Raw genomic sequence first — 19,377 nt, forward strand, 5'->3', positions numbered from 1 at the left:
GACCCAGCTGATGGTATGATTAGGTTTAGTGTCACTACTGGTAGTATGACACAGTATTAGTTGGAAATTTAGTTCCACCAGGATGGTACATGTCCATTTCCAAAAGGTTTACACAACTTTGTAATTATTCATTTTTTTTGTCCACCCTTGTCTCTTCTCACCCCCAAGTGGTCACAGCAGATCACTGCCTCTCCCTAAACCTGGTTCTGCTGGAGATTTCTTCCTGTTAAAAGAGTGTTTTTCCTTCCCACCGTTGCCAAGTGCTTTCTCATAGGGGGTTGTCTGATTGTTGGAGTTTTGTATTACTGTAAAGTCCCAGCACAGTCTCAAGAGCAAAGAGGAGATTCCAGGCGACGGGCATACTCTTGGAGAATTGGACAGGTCTGTAGATGGTTGTTAAACCATCATCAATAAAGGTATCTGCTCCTTTGTGCAAGAAGGAACAGGATGAGGACTGCTAGAGCCCTGCAAAATGACCTTGAACAGGCCCCTGGTATGAATGGCTCTGACCAAACAGAGAAACAAAGAATCTGTGGGTGAACCAAACAAGAGGGTAGTCTCAGGGTCCAACATCCTCTATTGGGCCCTGTTCAATGTGTATGATTAGTATTTACCCCTCTTGGGCTATTTGCATACATGCAGATTGAGACAAAAGCTGACCAAATGACTGACTGCTGGAAACCAGGCAGCTGACTGACAGGCTGACCGTTGCGGGATCAGCATATGCTGATGCTTTTAGGTAGTGAAGGGCTGTCAAGTAGCTCTTGTCCTCAGACATGCCTTACCTAGTAGCATGGACCGGGGAACTTAAACACATGGGGGTGCTATAGCAAAAATACACCGATTCTTCCACTTATCAAATTCGGGGTTGATGAGTGGGGGAGTTTATTGCAAGTAGCAGGTTATACCCTTAACAGGTTACTAATCTGTTGCAAGACTAACACAGAGAAACAGACAAACATTCACACCTACAGTCAGTTTAGAATCATCAATTAAGCTAACCACTAACTGCATGGACTGTCGGAGGAAGCTGGCATACTCAAATCGAACCCATGTAGACAAGCAGAGAACATGCAAACGCCACACAGAACGGTGCTGTTTATTAGTCGATTCAAACTCATGATCTTCTTGATGTGAAGCAACAATGCTATATAAGCACCATCATGCTACTCATTACATTTTTATATATAAGTATTATCACAGATTATATGATTTAGCACAACACTGATAGATATGTTTTTGGAGTGCGATACGTTCATGAGGTGACCTTTTTCTGTTTCTACAGTTTCTTTCTGACGTTATTAGGATCTTTCATGCTCCCACCAGCCTCTCAAAAACGTCTACCAATGCCAGCAGCACCCAACCTGTGTTTAGCTCTTACCTCTAGGCGTTTGACTTGGGTCTTCTCAAACTCCAGCTTGGTCTCAAGCTCACGACACTTGGCTTCCTGCCGGCTGACGAGGGATTTCTCCACCATGGACTGCTCCTGGAACTCGATCTGGCTCTGGAGGGCTTGCATCTAAGACACAAATGTAGATATGCTAATGTTACTATTTAGTGCGACACACTGTCTAACGCTGAGCTTTCCTAATCAAGTACAATTCATTCCAAAAGTTTAACAGCTATTTTCATTTAGAACTTTGTTGGCTATGGAGACACACCTAGCACTGGGTATTTACACACCCTCAACACTGCCTTTACTATCCTGGTAAAACTGCACCTCAAGCATCTATTTTTTTAAGTCCTAAAATGTTTCCCATTTAAAACAGAATCTACCTAAAATTAAAATTACTGATCTTCAAGAAGAAACTACAAGTGAAAGCACTTAATAATAAACGATTAAATGGTAAATGGACTGGTTCTTATATAGCGCTTTTCTACTCTTTCTGAGCACTCAAAGCGCTGTACACAACTTGTACATTAACCCATTCACACCCATTCGCACAAGCACATTTTTCTAAGTGCTTTCTAAGTAACATTCACACACACATTCATACTCCGATGGATGCATCGGAGAGCAATTTGGGATTAGTATCTTGCCCAAGGATATTTGGCATGCAGACTGGGGAAGCCAGGGATCGAACCACCAACCTTCCGATCAGTAGATGACCTGCTCTACCACCTGAGCTACAGCCACCCCTAACTTAACAGAAAATGTACAGAAGATGCCTTCTTGTTCATCTTGTCAGTTTATTCTTTTTTTCCTTTTTACAAAACCCAAAACTTGAGGATGCTTGGTACTTGGAACCAAGAATGTCTCAGTGTGTCAATTAGTCACCAAGTGTTCATTTTATAATAGCTGTTCCAAACTCCTTAAATATGATCTCTGATGAATGCTTTCTATGATACAGTAAACACAAACACGCTAACACCAACACTGAAATCACCTTATTTAACTTCAATGAAAACATACTAGAAACTACAGTAAGTGAAACTAAACTACAATGAAAAACAAAAATATCCCTAAAACAGCCATTGTGCCATTTTCACTTTTCTCCCTCTTTACACATGAACCAAACAATGTGTACAAGTTCATGTATTTCCCTCTCCTTTTATTTCGGTTCAACTAATGTGTTTGATGAAGAAAAAAAGATCATGCAGCTGCAGTCATTACAAGGATGACAGTAGTGCTTGCCTGAGTACGGAAACCAAGCTGGCCATCTGTGTCCCATATTGTCAGTGTCAATGTTGCATGAATGACACATGCATCTTCTTATAATGATCACAGTGTGTGCATATATCTCTGCTCCTTAACTAGTTTGGATGAAACGTGCTATATAAACTGCTTAGGCTACAAGGAATATCAACATTTATATAACGTTTGAGAATTGTTTTTATAACACTTAACTGCTTGCAATTATATATATATGAGCTGTTGTAGATGATCTAAAAATGAACACCATATATATATATATTCTACATGTTATGTTTGGTGTAATGTCAAAATAAATGGCAATGCTATGTGTTACATGTATGTTTCTAAATACATTTTGTTAAACTGTTTTTAGTGCAGTGCAACTTTGTGTTCTCATTTATATATGTGAAAAAGACTAATTAATTATTATTGATTAGTAACTGATTACTTTGTCAAAGAATATGTAGCTTGCAAAAACTAACAACAATAAACACATTTATGTACTATTTGTTTGGTGTTTATCAACACCTGTTTTTGCCATAAAAAAAAAAATAACATGATAAATTAACATGCACCTCTGTATTTCTATACACGAACAAAGCAAATAAATTCTGTAGGCCTGGCAAAAACTTCCTGTAGGGTCGTAGGTCGCATTTTTGCTAGTTATGTTGAGGATTGTATTTGTCAAAAGCAAAGGAAACAGGCTGAGCAGAGGTACACATTAATCATATTCTGTAAATGAGATTTTTCACTGAACTGCAGCAGCAGAAACTCTAGAAACTTTCAGTGTGAGGAAAGCAGAGGGTCTACAGTATGAAACTATGATTGTCACAGGACCATATAGTGCTCACAGTTTCTATTCTGAGCTGTTAGGCAGCAGTAAATGGTCTAATTACTGCTGAATGTCAGGAAAATTGGTGGCAACCGCAATGTGGCAGGAACACGGCTTCATTTAGAAAGAGAATGCTCTCATGGCTGCATCAAAGCATACAACAGGGGTCGGCAACCCTGGGCATGCGTGCCAGCTGGCATCCACACTGACATTGGGCATAACGGGCATTTGCCCGATGGTCATTTTTAGTCTTTATGGGCCAATGTTTTTTTTTTGGTTGGGTTTTTTTTTTTTTTGGGAACGGCATGGACAATGGGAAGTGGTGGGCTGGCCAGATGCTGGCCGATGTGTAAAAATAACTGGGTTGTTTGGTAGTGGCTATGGCGGAGCTTCCACAGAGGCCAGCAGGTGGATGTGGGAAGGGGAGGCAGGAGGAGGAGAGACCCAAGGTCAGTCTATCTGGGTCAGATATAAACCAAGTTTAGGTTTAGTTTATTTTCGTTGTGCTGACTTTTTACAGTCAGTTACAATAACTTGTACTGCGTACTAGCTAGCATGACGGAGTTTCTATACAGCTGGGTGGGTGCTACGATGCTACTGATAGTGAACTTTATTTTATTCATAAGGTTAGTTAGTAGAGTTGCCAACCGTCCCATAAAAAATGGAATGGTCCCGCATTCAGAGAATGCGGGACCATTTTTTGTGTTTTGTGTTGAGGTGAGAAGAGACGCAGTTTGTCCCGAACTTCAGCTAGAATGGAAAAAGACACAAAGCTGGAGTTATTCTGCGTCTTTACGCTGCACAGCTGCCTCTTCTTCTCTCTCCTGTTTCTACTTCAATCATGAAACTGATCAATGATCAGCTGATCGGCTTTTCTTTCTTGTTTGTTTATCGCCCACTTTGCACCAGAAAGAGGAAACCGGCAGATGTCGCGCTAAACAATAGCAGCATGTTTAAGCTTGATCAGCTGTTGTTAGAATTTATTTAATATTACTTTCTAGTATCAGCTGATGTTTGCTGGAGCCACAGCTGTAAAGCTGCTGGTCATGATATCGGTTTGTATATCTGGTGAGGGGAAAACATGAGGATGAAACCAGGAGATGTCCTTACTGAATCATCAGAGCTATGAACTGTTTCTGAGAAATAACACCAGGATCCTTTTTTCTATGTAGCTGACAGCTGATAGCTGTGCAGGGGCGGGTCTAGCAACGTTTTGCCAGGGGGGCCAGGTGGGACATTAACAAGGAGAGGGGGGCACAAAGAAATACTTTTCTTTCTTATTCTCATTTAAAATGTCTGGCTGTTATTAAATAATTATCTGAATCTTACAACCAAAGTTTTTATCTGACGTAAAATGTATAGAAATCATACATATACCAACAAGACTGTACATCACTGTCACAACAGCGTTTGTTTTCATTCAAAGGCTTTAAGGCTTTTCCTATAATACCTGGTGGGCCGGTCTTTAGTCAAAATGCCCGGGCCGATTTTTTGTCCCAGTGCAGCCCTGGGCACGACACGCAGTTAATTAATTTGAGCAGGTGTATTAAAAAATAAATGGCCGGGCCAGCGGTGCACATCGCAAATTAGCTCTCATAGACACATTAGTTGTGCCGCTTCTTAATGATGGTATCTTAGCTAACAACCCAAACTACCAGATTCAACTTGTAATTGGCTAAAAATAACTTAGTCTACCGGTGAGAGGGACGCTGCTAGCTGGCAGTTTTTTCAAGCAATGTTGAAATTTCCACATTCCAACACTTCAAATGCTTCAGGAGCTGTCCGCTCCGACTCGAGACAGAATTCACAATGCGTTTTCGGGACTTTCAGATGTATGGACCAATGTTTTCTTTTCTGATCAAACCAGAAAGCTTTAATGAGCAGCTGGATTTGTCTCACATTAACTGGCTGGACACAGAGGACATCGAAATGCAGCAAAATTTGCAGAACTACGAACTCAGCTGGAATCCACAGCTGTGCGTGTTCATGGAGCTGCATTTTCACCTGCTGGACATCACTACCTGACAAGTTTAACTGTCCTCAGAACATTGCAGAGGCATTATTGACAGTATTTGGCTCTACATATCTGTGTGAGCAGATATTCTCTCACACAAAGAGTGTCCTCAGGTAGCCGTCTGAATGCTGGACACTTGGAGGCCTGTGTCTCTCAGTGGGAGACCAGAGATCACATTAACATGTGTATCCCTGTATTAACAAACATGCCATATTGGCCCAGTTTATTTTTCTTATCATTGTTGTGAGGAGACCATAGATAGCATTTGCATTTTCTGTTGTACAGTTCATTTGCTGTTATGGAGTTCTTGTTATGGATAAGAAGTGTTTTGTTTTTTTTCTTGTTTCAAAGTAGCTGATAACTATTCGCTGATAGCTGCCAATATCTGCGAACAAATATAATTCTAGAAAGTTGTTCTATATAGTGTGTAACTGTTAGTATAGAGCGTTATTAAATTTATTGCTAATGCAATCATATGGCACATTGACTTCTGAGGAAATTTTAGATGGCACTCATCATCAGAAAGGTTGCTGACCCCTGGCATACAATATGATACAGAAAAATTATTGGGTGTCAAGATTTTCCTACTTTTACACTGGTTGTACTACCAAACATAAAAGGTAAACCAACCCACTGTTTGAATTAAGCTATCCATATTTAAGTGAGCGCTGCAAAACTTGATTAACCATAAAGACCTAATGGAGTCCTCTGGAAGATGAAATATCCCCAAAACAGATCCACCTAAATTGTTCACATTTGACTTTTAAAGAGTCTCTAATTCAAAATTTTTATTTTTTTATTTTTATGTTTTGATGATGAAAGGACTGAATTTCTGTTCACTTACTCTATCCTCCTGTTTTGTTTTGTTTTTTTTTTAACTATGCTACTCCTTTCCCATCTTTTCACACGTTTGGAGAACTTGAGTGCTCAAATAGAGCAAAAACATACTGCTTGCATCTCTACCATTTATTATCATTATTATCATTATTATCATTATTATTATTATTCCCATTTTCTGTTCTTAGACAGAGTAAAGCCTGGCTGACCACTGGCCACTTCTCCATTTTTATGCCAAGAACAAAAGTCATCATCTACCTTCTCTTGAATTTCCTGCTTCTCCTTTAGGGCGTCCTCAAGCTGGGCTTGAAGGTCACTGATCTGAGCCAGGTTCTGAGCCGACTGAAACCCCCAAAAATGGAAAACAAGGCATGAAGCAACATTTTATTGGATTTAATGATCATTTGAAATGGATCACAAACATTTTATTGCCAGTGTACATTAAACAAGAAAGAAATCATACCTGGGCCACAGCAGCCTTGTGTTTCTTCATCAGCTCATTGAAGTCCTCTTGGTCTTCCTCCATTCTTGACTGCAGGTCATTCTTCTCTCTCTGCAGACGACTCAGCTGCTCCTCCAGCTGAAAATAAAAAAGATATGCCAAAGATCTACAGAGCAAGAAGGCAACTGCTTCTCCAGAAATAAAAAATTTAACTGTCTTCACAAGATTTAGATGAGGTAGGAAATCCTGTACAATTCTCGGTCCTATTCAATGCCATGAAAAATATTTGCACACTTCTTGATTTTGTTTTTTAGTTAGTTGTATATTTCTTGCACGTAAATGTTTCAGATCATTAAAGTAAATTTACACACAACAGCAGGTAGGATTGAAAACTTTATATCCTTAATAAATGAAATCACTATCTAACATTTACATTGTGCATTTACTCAGATTAACTTTTTCTAATATTAAAATTTGCAAAAAGAAAGAAAGAAATCGGGGAGGGCATAAATGTCCAATTACTCAAAGTAACATCTATTAATCTATTGTTATCAGTTACTATGTTGTAAAACAACACTACCAAGAGAAATTTAAGATCTTGCAGAATATATTTCAAAGTAAAATGAATGAAAATATAAAAGAATGTTGGAAAACGAGTGGAGATAAAATGGCTCACATTACTGATTACACATTAACATTACTCACTGTGCAGTATTTCTGCATTATAATGAATCCCATTAACAGGCATCTGGATAAGTAACAAGAGTGGTTTATAAAATTCAGAGCTTTTTAAGATCTTTTTAAATGACCAAGTAAACTTTCTTATGCACCTTTCGCACCAGATGTACCATCTTTAACATAAAATGTGTGTAGACACCCTAAATCTACAGGAGAGACCAGTGACCCTTTGCAGAAAGCTCATTTCTGCAGTTTATATCCACAATCTAATTCTTTAGTCATTAGCCAGAGTTCATGACCATAAGTGAGGTTGTCAGCATCAAAGTAGCAGAGGCCCACTTCATCGGTCAATCTCCTGCTCCTTTCTCCTGTCATTCATAAATAAGACTCCAAGATACTTAAACTCCTCCACTCGGGGCAGTCACTTTTCCTTGATCCAGAGACACTACTCACAATACACCATCACAATAACTTTTTGGTGTGCAAAGTCTGTCCGACATCATCCCTCGTCACCTCATCAAACTCATCACTGGGCGGTGATCAGGTCCTCTCTTCACCCAAGTGTCCAGAACATATGACAGAGTGCATGATATGATTACAAATCTTATCGTCACAATCATACAAAATTGACCTGCACCGAGAACACATGTCCTGATGCCACATGATCTTATGGACATCCTTCAAAGACGATGTTCATGACAGACAAACTGTTATGTGCACAGGTCTAATAACAGACCATCTTACAGGCTTTTCCTCACGCTGTCCTTCAGGTCACATGAGCACTGGGGTCTCCCAGTAAGACAGTAGGACATCTGAAGTTGCAGGGAAACAATCTTCTGATCTGCTGGCAAAATTCCCAATGTACAGGAAGCACACTCAGGGGGATACAAAACATCCCTGCCAGCTGCCTCCAGACTGGAACAGAGTCCAGCCCTCTCCAAAAGACTGGATCCATTCAGACTGAGATAATTAGTGTAAAATAATTAGTATTACCAGATTTAACAACAGTTCCCCGTGTTTGTTATAGACGGCATTAATTGTGATTGATTTTAGTTGTTACCATGTCTAGAAATTGTATTAATCATCCAGACAGTTTCTGTTACGTGTGTGGTTCATTCATGACGGAAGCACAGCGTCACCCAATTACCACAAACCTTAAGAAGATATACAAATTGTGCTTTGGCTGTCTGCTGGATGACCAGGATAAATCTTGGGCTCCACACGTCATCTGCAACAGTTGTTCCAATGGACTGCGTGACTGGCTAAATCTGTGAAAGGCCACAATGCAGTCCCGATGATGTGGCTGACATAGAGCCTACACATGCTGCTCTAATCACAGAACTCACCAGAGGTTATCCAAGCTCCCTGATATAACCAACATACCTAATTAAAAGACTGGCAGCCTGGGAACTGTGCTGAAATAATCCTATTTTTGTAATGACTGGGATAATATACAAAATAAGAGGAGAGGTTGTTGGTGCAGGGCAATGGATTAATAAATCATGACTAATGTGAAAATGTTAACAAATCAATTTAGGCACAGAGTTAACGCAAAGAGCTAGTGACACTCAGCGCTTAGTGAAAAACAGTCTAATGGGATAGAGAATGATCCAAACATCCATAGCTTCAAAATCGGGGTTTAGATCATAAAGCTAAGATTTCATTTTATTTTTATTGAAAGCACCGAGTGCTTAGGTGTACCAAGATGCACTTGATGCACTAAAAATATCCATGCGGAATCTGGGGCAAATTCATTTACATATCACACTTTCTTTTTTTAATCCACTGTTGAGTGCTTTTATCAGTGCTGAGTGCTGATAAAAGCTGCGAACGCATCTCCATCTCTGGAGCATGTGATGGATACTTGAAAAAAGTGCCAGTAACCAGCATCAAACTCTCATTTAACAATAGACTGTTAGTGTAATTTCAGCCCAATTACATGGCCGGGCTCTTTGTTTTTTTCTCTTTAATTTTCCCTCTCAGATTGCTAGAAGCTCTTTGTGGAAAAACAAAGCTGTTGAAAACATGTGTGACAATTTTCTCAAAACACTGCAATTACAATGGGAGAAGCATGCAAGCGGCAGCCATCTAAAAGAAATGTCATTTGCATGATTTTATTTCCACTGAATTGTAGTGTCTCGTGTAGTTAGGGCTGCATAAAAAATCCTCCATTTATGTAATTACAATTTCTGTTATCGGTTCTCACAGCCTTTTACTTTTCCAGCGAGCTGGGTGCATGAAGAAGTCATTCTCAAAAACAAACAGCTGCTGGCACAGTGGTCTTGATTCCTTATCTCATCTTATATACTCCTCCTTCACATTTTACTGAATAGATTACACACTCTGTCAAAACAGTTAAGCAGTATTAATATCCCGAGATGAATATTTTCTGCAGTACAACACTTTTCAACGTTCGCCAAACAACCTGAGAAAGAACAAATGACGGCTAAGACATCCAGGGTAGAGGCACAGAGGCCATAACACATTCTAATTTAACACATACAGTGAGTAAGTCTGAAGAGGAACAACATTATGCATTAACCTATTAAAATAATCCACTCATTCTTATTCAAGACAACAGTGATAACCACCATGCCACAGAGAAAGTAACTGACATCTATCACTCCGGAAATGATTGCAAACCACTTCGAGCGCCATTATCCACAAATAGGGAAATCCTGGAAAAATAATAAACCTTTCCAAGGGTGGCCAGCCGACCAAAGTTACTCCAAGAGCGCACCAACAAATCATCCAGGAGGTCACAAACGAACCCAGAACAACAGCTAAGGAACTGCAGGCCTCACCTGTCTCATTTAAGGTCAGGAGTTCATGATTCATCAATAAGAAACAGACTTCAAGAAGCAAATATGGTGGGGGTAGTGTGACGGACCACTTGCCGTAATTGATTGAGCTCTCTACCTCAAAATCCTGAAGGAGAATGGTGGCCATTTGTCTGTTCCCTAAAGCACAAGCACCCTTGGGCTATGCAGCAGTACAATGATCCAAGACAAGAAGTCCACCTCTGAATGGCTGAACAAAAAGCAAAATAAAGGTTTTGCAGTTGTCTAAAGAAAATTTAGAATTCAATCAGATTGAGATGGCTGTGCATAACCTTAAAGAGGCCTTTCACGTTCAAAAACTCTCCAGTGTCACTGAATTAAAGAAGAGTGGGCCAAGATTCCTCCATTGTACTATGTACTAGCTGCACCTGGTTTGGGAACAGCACCAAGCACGACAGACGAGATCTGCAAAGAGCGGTGCGCTCGGCCGAACGCATCATTCAATCAGAGCTCCCTGACCTGCTGTCCATCTACACCAGGCGGTGCAAGACCAAAGCTAGGAGGATTATGATGGACCTCTCCCATCCCAACAATGGACTCCTCTCACTGTTGAGGTCTGGGAAGCGCTTCCGCTCCCTTAAGGCCAAAACAGAGAGAATGAGGAGGAGCTTCTTCCCCCAGGCTATTCGGGCCCTGAACCAGGTGTAGGACTGTACTCTCCCACACATCACATCACCACACGCACTCTGGTTTTTCTTTATGCACACTTCCTATGATTTATAATCTTTATAATCTCTTTCTGCTATTTGCACATTTTTTACTGTAAATTTCTAAGTTAATTTGTAAATTTTTGTAGTAACCTGTAAATCGGAAATACTGTAAAACGTTTTTCTGTCATTTAATGGTCGGGCATCGCACAGCTACAAGCATTTCACCCCCATGTCATACTGTGTATGGTTGTGTGTGTGTGACAAATAAAATTTGAATGTGAATTTGAATGGCTCATTGCCACCAATATCAAACACTTGATCGCAGTTCTTGCTGCAAAGAGTCAGACAACTGGTTATTAGGTTGGTAATAATTACTTTTTTACACAGGGTCAGGTAGGTTTGGAGAACCTTTTTCAAGTAATAGTAATAATAAATAAAATGAAAAGTAAGAAAATACATGTATTAAGTTACCTTTATCAAATACAAAATGCTCTTTGTTGATCTGAAACATACAAGTGTGACAAAATATACTAAAGACTAAGAAATTGCCTTTTGATTACACTGTATCTTCTCTCCTTTTTGCCAGTCGGCTGTTCATTCAAAAGTATTTTTGAAAGAGTGTGTGAATATGAAATGTCACATAGGGTACACTCTGACGTTTTCCAAACTATGACCTGGGTTTAATACAAAAACCTTTTATCTTGTCCAGATTTAACTGTGTTGGCTCAATCTAAATGCTCATGCAGCTGAATTCTCAGCGAAGCTCTTCATTAACCTGCATTCACGATGACACTAATTAGAAATAATTAGCAACTGAAGTGAATGTTCAGTGCCATTTCTTCCAGTTTATACATCAGGACAAGCAAGGCAAGCACTGCCTGCCCAGTGAAATCTAAAAATAGGTATCGATTAAACTGTACTGCTCCACAAATGCCTCTGTCAGTGCGCCCCAGGTCGGCTGTGGCTACAATGTAGCTGCCATCACCAGTGTGTGAATGTGTGTGTGAATGGGTGGATGACTGGATATGTAAAGCGCTTTGGGGTCCTTAGGGACTAGTAAAGCGCTATATAAATACAGGCCATTTACCATTTACTGCTCCACAAATGATCTCATGTTGCTTCTTTGAACTCATCCTGTAATTTACTGCCATCTGGTGGTCACCGTTGGCTAGCTGAACAAAGAGTCACCAGAATCTAATTTCTATTATTTTCATGGTGATGTCGATATAACAAACGCTGGAACTTTGTTAGAAAACAGCTGTGAATGCACATTGCTGATGCAAATCTGGCACAAAACTACTTTGCGAAGCACCTGCCCCTGGCCTCACTGCTGTGGAAACAAGAAAAAAACGTGTGGGGCCAGTTTTCTAGCCACCTGCTGGCCTGTTCGTGCCAGTGGCTATTTTCACCAAGCCCAGTTATGAGTTCACCTGGGAACTAGAAACACTAAATTAATTATGCTTTTTTTCTTGTTGTCTGGTTTACTAGCTTATTATTTTGCAAATTTAGATGATGAAGATTGTAAATAATAAACCTTTATATTAATATTTAAAAATATAAAAGGTAAAACCTTTTTTTTGGACCCATAAGCAAACATGGGAGCAGTAAAACGTTTTCCATCACTGCTCTGGGGAAAGGGTACGTAGGGCACTGGAAGTAATAATATATTACACGTCCAGCCAGGAAGGACTGCAGAAAGCTAAAAATAGCCACACAGAGTGCAGCATGAATAAAAGAATAAAAACAGCTGAACACAGGTGTATTAGAATTGACTGGTATTTATATGACACTTTTCTATTCTTCTTCTTTCTGTAATGCAGTGTAATTAATATATATTTATACTGATTTCTTTACTTTTTTCATTTCATTTTTTTGCTCATTGACTATAAAGAATTATGTAGAAGAAGTTAAGCTTCTTCTACATAATACATAATCACTGCAACACTCCATGGTGATTATGTGAAAATCCAGAAACTACCAGAAGCTAAAACTCTTCAAACCACCTTCAGCACAAACAAATGGCTGACCTTGCACCTCTCTACATCTGGCTTCAAGTACAGTGTGCAATGAAATCAATAAAAGACTAGACGTGTGCAGCAGGCTTCACAAGTATAGCAGATTAATAGAAAGCCAAAGGAAACTTTTATTATATAATTATATGATTAAGTATTGATATGTAAAGCCATCCGTTCATTAATTCCATCCATCCTTCCACGATTTGACTGACTAATATTCACCTAAAAATTAAAGTTAATCTTTTTGTTATTTAAATTGGTTTTAGCAATACGTGAACAACCATTGTGTGATAGACGGTCGTTTCTTTTTAACAGGCAGGAGAAGAACCAGAAGGACATTAAACATCACAGAGACAGAGAGTAAGAGCAGAGCAAATGACAGAGAAACATGGGAGAAAGGAGGAAACACACTTTGACCGATGTGTGAAAACCAGATTACCATGGGAACCGGGCTTAACGTTAGATAAGTCGTTCCAAAAAGGACAGAAAATATAAAGGTCAAAACAGATTATGAGCGTTTCTGACAGGAGCAAACTAAGAAAAAAACTACAGAGCTAAAAATGGCTTCTCAGAAGAAGAAGAGAGTTGTATTTTGCAGTGACTAAGAAAAATCTCTTCATGAAAATTATATTGTCTTTATATGTAAATATATTTTTAAAAAAATTTAAAAAGAGGACCAGAAAGAGTAAGATGAGCTCAGAGGGGTCCCACAGGAAACAGGTATGTCTTCAATCTCTCACTAATCTCTAAAAGTAGAGATTCAGCATATCTACTGAGACCCCGCTACCACCACAGATGACATCTTATGCCTTATGACATCTTAAAGAAAATGCCCTACATGGTTGAGACAGCTTTAGCTTTTTCTTAGGAAGAATCCTAACCTTCACCTAAGACTGCATGCTGAAAACTCTCCTTCTAAAGGCTGAGAAGAAAATCTAGTGAGCTGTACTGACCGCCTGTTTCGTTTTGGAAATGTCCTCCATCTGAACATGTAGGTCTTCAATCTCCACCTCCATGGACTTCTTAGCTTTAACTGCAGCTGCACAGGTGAACTCCGACTCCTCTAACTAAAACACACAGACATTGAGGAAAAGAATGAGCTCAGGACGACTTCACAGTTAGTATCCCAGTAGATATATTACAGTTTTTTAATGGATTCTGGTCCCAGTCAAGAATCCAGGTGGCTAGGCTTTATTTGGAAAATCTTCTGCTTTGGATCAAAGGTTTTCAGACGGTTCAGTCCCGTAAGAAGGCACAGGGGAGTTGAAGTGAGGCCACAGACATTAATGCTTTGAGTCATAACTCAATCACATCAGGAGGTGTTTTACAGCTTAAAGCCTGAAAAACTGTCGCAAAAAATAATCCAAGATTATGCTAATTACCATAAGAGGAGCATAAAATATGTTAACATGTAAATGTGCTGGTGTCAGTATTTGACTTCTTTCATTCTTTGGTGTTTTTCTATCTACTTAGATTAGGGCTCTTTCCATTTTCCCACAAGCCACAGATGATACCATGTTTTTGAAACTGCTGCTGTCAGTAATTTATGAAGTTGTGGCTGTACCTGATTCTTGAGTTGGGCGATCTCCCTCTTGCTGGGTGCGTTATTCTTTATGTGGTCCAACATGATCTGGGCGTCTGCTAGCAAAGCCTTGGTTCTCTTCAAGTCCTTCCTCAAGCGCTTTTCAACCTCTATGTCACCACCTCTCACCTGGGAACCAAGATGACCAAAGTGTGACTCAACTGACTGAGTGGGACAAGTTATGGTAGTTATAGTAGTTATAGTAATACACCGTATGTTTTATCATTAAAGGAAGAATCCTTAGATTATCTAGCATACATAGAACTTTCTGAAAAAATAAAAATTTGACTACAGTGAAACACTACATACGAAGAAAGTAACAATTTTAACTACTAGATAAACTTTAGTAGTTTCTTATTTACTAAAGACAATATTTTTTGCATTACAAATGTTTTAAGTATGTTTGAATAAACAAATGAATTATTACCTTCTCTAAAAGAATATCATGAAACGAAATGAGTGATGCTTACATCCCTTGATAACACAGCTTACTCATATAGTACTAGTTCATTTTAAACATAAACACCTCACACAAGTTTAATTTATTTGTCCATACTCATATAAAATTGAATCTGCAATCAGCAGAAGAAAATTTACATATCTAAGTCCACAAGGCCAAATTTTGCTAAAACCTCGGGTCATACATGTCAGATATTTGTTTACAGTTTTTTTCTTCTTTTTTTTTTACAGATGCTGCTCCGGTTGCATTGCACTGTGTTCACTGTATTTACCTGGTCCTGTACAGACAGAAAGTTCGACTCCAGCTCTCTCTTCTCCTTCAGCACCTTCTGCTTCTCATCATACTCCTCTTCAAGCTGGACTTCCATTTGTTTTAGCTACACAAACACACACACAGTGATGCTTTAGTCGTAATGCAACTGTTCAAGAACCTTTTACACAGTCACCATATTAACATATTGTTTTCACATGCCAGCTTTTATTGATTAGCAATAGTCAATAAAAGCTGGTTTGGCTCAGTTTGTTCACTTAGAAAGAGAGGTCACTGTAAATCGATACAAAGTGAAACTGGGATCATAATAATGGGTTCATGTCATTGAACAGTTTGCCAACAGTGGGAATCGTGTGCCATGGCCTTCAGCTATTAGACTGCCAACTGAACATTTATTGAAGAATTGTGGACAAGACTGACGGCGCTCTCCACCACCATCACTGAAACGACAAATGAGGGAATTACTTTTGGGAAAACGGTGCCTCATTAGGCCCGCAGAGACCCATGAGATGCAAAGAACCAAAGCAAAACGGGGACCTGAAGTTGCTCTTGTGACATGTAACATGTAATAGCCCAACACCGTATGAACACCTTTTTCCCCCATGTGTACATGGAAATGTGACATATGCCAAAACATCCTTGGACAAGATACAACAGCATGTAGGTGCACGTTGGTTATATGAATGAGGCAGGTACTAGCACCAGTCCATTTAACATCTTGTGTCATTTAATTCATCTTGCTAGTTTCTGGATTCTTGGTGAGTTAAGTTTATAATCTCAGAAAAGAAAGGACTTTTTTCTCAAACCTTTCAGAGTATTTCAAGAAGTGAAGGCTGTTAGTGAGGTTTTGATTAATTACACACTGATCCTACCCTGTGAGTCAAGTCAAATCCACCATTTTTAATTCTATTGCACATTTAAAAACAATAGCTGTTCTCTGAAGTGCACCTAAAAGAAATATGCACACAAAGTCAAGCATCAAGGAAAAACATTTAAAACAGGGTACACGTTAGTTCAATGGTTTTCTGTGGTGTCTAGAAACCATAAACAACACTGAATTGATAGCAGCTTGACTGGATTTTGTCATATTGTTGTCATCATTTCATTTATCCTTTGCTGTGCATGCCCTTACTGCTAATTTCATCAGTGTCTCTGGATCTAGTCTCTAGCTGTGCCCAAAACCACACATTTTAATCCTGCTTCTCCTAAACACTTGCTGACAAGTGTTACAAAATGTGAAAAAGCACTTTCTCACCTTTTTGCTACATGACTGCCTGATCTCCTCCACTTCCTCATCTTTGTTCTCAATCTCCTTGGAATGGGTTTGACGCAAGCGCTCCATCTCCATCTCAAGACGTAGCTTACCCTGAAAGAAACACAGACCAGATGCTCTGGACTCACTTTGGCTTAAAGAAGCATAATGTTCATGTTCCGTCTTTGATGGAGGTATGTGTCCGATGCCATTCATATTTCACAAAATATACTAGCAATATACTGGCATGACTTTCAGAAGGAGTTGAATGTGTACAAAAACAAGAATGAGATTTTGAAAACTTTCTTTAAAGTTGCAGGATACTGGACTTGGATGTGGATGCACACTTAATGTAGTTTTTGTTCCAAACTGTCATCTTTGTAATCTAAAAAGCATGACTACCATCCTTAATACTAGTCTAAAAATAGCTTTAAAATATCTTGATGCATGCTCAATCATCCAGTTAAGGAAATCCCAAAAAGCTGGTCCTGTTCATATGGACGTAGTGTTTCAGTGGGAGAAACGTTTCGTCACAAATGACATCACTTGGATGACTTCATGATCCGAGAAAGTGACTTGGTCACTTGAATGAGTGATGAAACGTTTCTCCCACTGAAAACGCTACGTCCATATGAACAGGACCAGCTTTTTGGGAATGTAAATACAAAAAATTTTACTAAGCAAAGTTTTTTCCTTTTTCGTGTGTACCTGCTCCAACATCTGGATGGTACCAGCCTGCTCATCAAGCTCTTCTTCTTGGTCTTTCACCTTTGCCTCTAGATCACGAAGCTGCTTCTTCACCTGCATAGAAAAAAAATGATGTTCCAAAATGAATACCTGATATTCAATTAATAAATTAATGCACCATCATATATCTATTTTAGTTGAACAGACAAAGAACAGTTTTGATTTTTTGTGGGTGTGGACTGGCACAAACAGATGGAGTGGATGGTTCGACGAACTAAAACAGGAATAGGACAAACCTTGGCCAGTGATGCCTCATCCTTTGATTCTTGGGAGTTGAGATCCTGCAGCTCGGCCTCCAGCTGCTCCAGCTTCAGGTTGACTGCACAAGCTTCCAGGTCTTTGTCCTGCAGGACAGGTGATTAGAGTCAGAACACAGAAAAGGGAACTGCCACATGTGCACGATGGGGAAAAGTTGAGATACTCTGCTCTACACATAGCCACAAAGTGGAAACACACAAAAGGGAAGTTACAATTACAAGTTACAATTACAAGCTTGTTCTCTGTAACAAGCACAGTATGAAGCTGGAGGTCTTTACAATATATTACAACTGCAATCAAGAGCTACAAGTGTCCGTGAAAAAAAATTGTAGACTTGGCATGAGTTGGACACACAATTAGAATAAAAAATCTTGTATGATGGCTGTGCAAGCCAAAATTCATACTTTCACTCTCACATAGTTTTATTTTAATTTTTATATTTAGATATTTTTATTCTCATGTTTACACATATTTAACACACACACTGCAATATTGTGTTCTCTTATACATGTATTTTAATGTACATATTTACACATTTTCACTCTAACATACCTGCATTTTTATTTATGCATTCCTACATTTTGCTCTCATTTACATGCATTCAATATGCATTTAATCTCACAAATAATATATATATATGTAAGAAGAGAATGCTTACATGTCTGAAGAAAATATATGTATGCAAGAGAATAATGTATGTGAATGAAAGAGTGTAGTGGAAACGGAAGGCTGGGTGTCTGCACCGCTGTGATTGGCTGAGAAGCACGCACGGGTCACTTTCAAGTGTCTGACAGCATGGAGGGGGGAGAAGAAACTCCAGTTCTTCAGCGAGCTGTCTATGGTGTTATTTTTGTGCCACTATTCTGAGTGCAAGTTTAAAAAAAAAGTTTGCAGGTGCAAGTGTTGCATTTTGAGGAGAAATTTATTTTGAGCGAAGAGAAGAGAGCAATGTGTTGCTCGTGCTTAACGCGATTAGTACCGTACTTCAGCTAGAATGAAAAAAAGACAAAGCTGGAGTTATTCTGTCTTTACGTTGCACAGCTGCCTCTTCTCCCCTCATTCTCCTGTTGCTACTTCAATCTCTCTTCTTTGTTTATCGCCCACTTTGCGCCAGAAACAGGAAACCAGCGGATGTCGCGCTAAACAACAACAGCAGCACGTTCAAGCTTGATCAGATGTTGTTATAATTGATTTAAAATTAATTTCTAGTATCAGCTGATGTTTGCTGGAGCCACAGCTGTAAAAGCTGCTGCTCATGGTATCGGTTTGGAAACATGAAGGTGATATAAATCATACATATATACCAACAAGACTGTACGTCACTGTCACAACAGCGTTTGTTTTAGTTCAAAGGCTTTATGGTTTTTCCTGTAATACCTGGTGGTGTAGTCGGTGATTTTTTGTCAGTTGAGCTTTATATATTATGTTTAACCCGAGTGACCACCCGGTCAGCTGGTGGGTAACAGGCATCTCCAAAAACGTCAGAGGAGTTATGCAAATGTGATGTGATGTCTTGATGAATCGAGCAGATATTTGAAGATTACACAGCACCATTCTCACATGAAAATATCTTAAAAGTTTATTTTGTGACCCAGACAGAGTAATGTTTCAAACTCCGCCCCTCTGTGTTCCTCCGCCACTGCCTCGTTTGAGTTTTGGACCAAATGGATTCTGGGATATTGCATTTCGTCATTTCGAGCTGATTGGAGACAAGAACAGCCAATCAGATATTTTTGCATCCAAGTCTGTGATTGGCTGGTTTTGTGGCACAAATATAACGGTGTAGAGAAAGAGTTGAACGCACACGGGCAGAAATGTTGAGAGCGCGAGCAACACATTGCGAGCGAGCGCAAATACAAAAACGG

The 19,377-nt window shown here is 39.4% G+C and overlaps 1 protein-coding gene across 7 annotated transcripts in view; it reads right to left on the bottom strand.

The window, feature by feature from the left end:
- Positions 1–19,377, bottom strand: part of myo18ab (myosin XVIIIA b) — a 123,670-nt gene that overhangs the window by 16,643 nt on the left and 87,650 nt on the right. For all 7 annotated transcript variants that reach the window (XM_087841628.1, XM_087841612.1, XM_087841610.1 and 4 more), the window contains 9 exons: positions 17,491–17,598; positions 17,216–17,308; positions 16,511–16,621; positions 15,257–15,361; positions 14,508–14,654; positions 13,897–14,010; positions 6,782–6,898; positions 6,577–6,660; positions 1,382–1,519 (listed from right to left, as the gene is read on the bottom strand). In XM_087841628.1, the coding sequence (XP_087697754.1) occupies positions 1,382–1,519; positions 6,577–6,660; positions 6,782–6,898; positions 13,897–14,010; positions 14,508–14,654; positions 15,257–15,361; positions 16,511–16,621; positions 17,216–17,308; positions 17,491–17,598 (1,017 nt within the window). The remainder of the gene's footprint in view (positions 1–1,381; positions 1,520–6,576; positions 6,661–6,781; positions 6,899–13,896; positions 14,011–14,507; positions 14,655–15,256; positions 15,362–16,510; positions 16,622–17,215; positions 17,309–17,490; positions 17,599–19,377) is intronic.

The sequence above is a fragment of the Neolamprologus brichardi genome, chromosome 1 (genome assembly GCF_056152115.1).
Source record: "Neolamprologus brichardi isolate AB-2024 chromosome 1, ASM5615211v1, whole genome shotgun sequence".
In the NCBI taxonomy this organism is placed as follows: Eukaryota; Metazoa; Chordata; class Actinopteri; order Cichliformes; family Cichlidae; genus Neolamprologus; species Neolamprologus brichardi.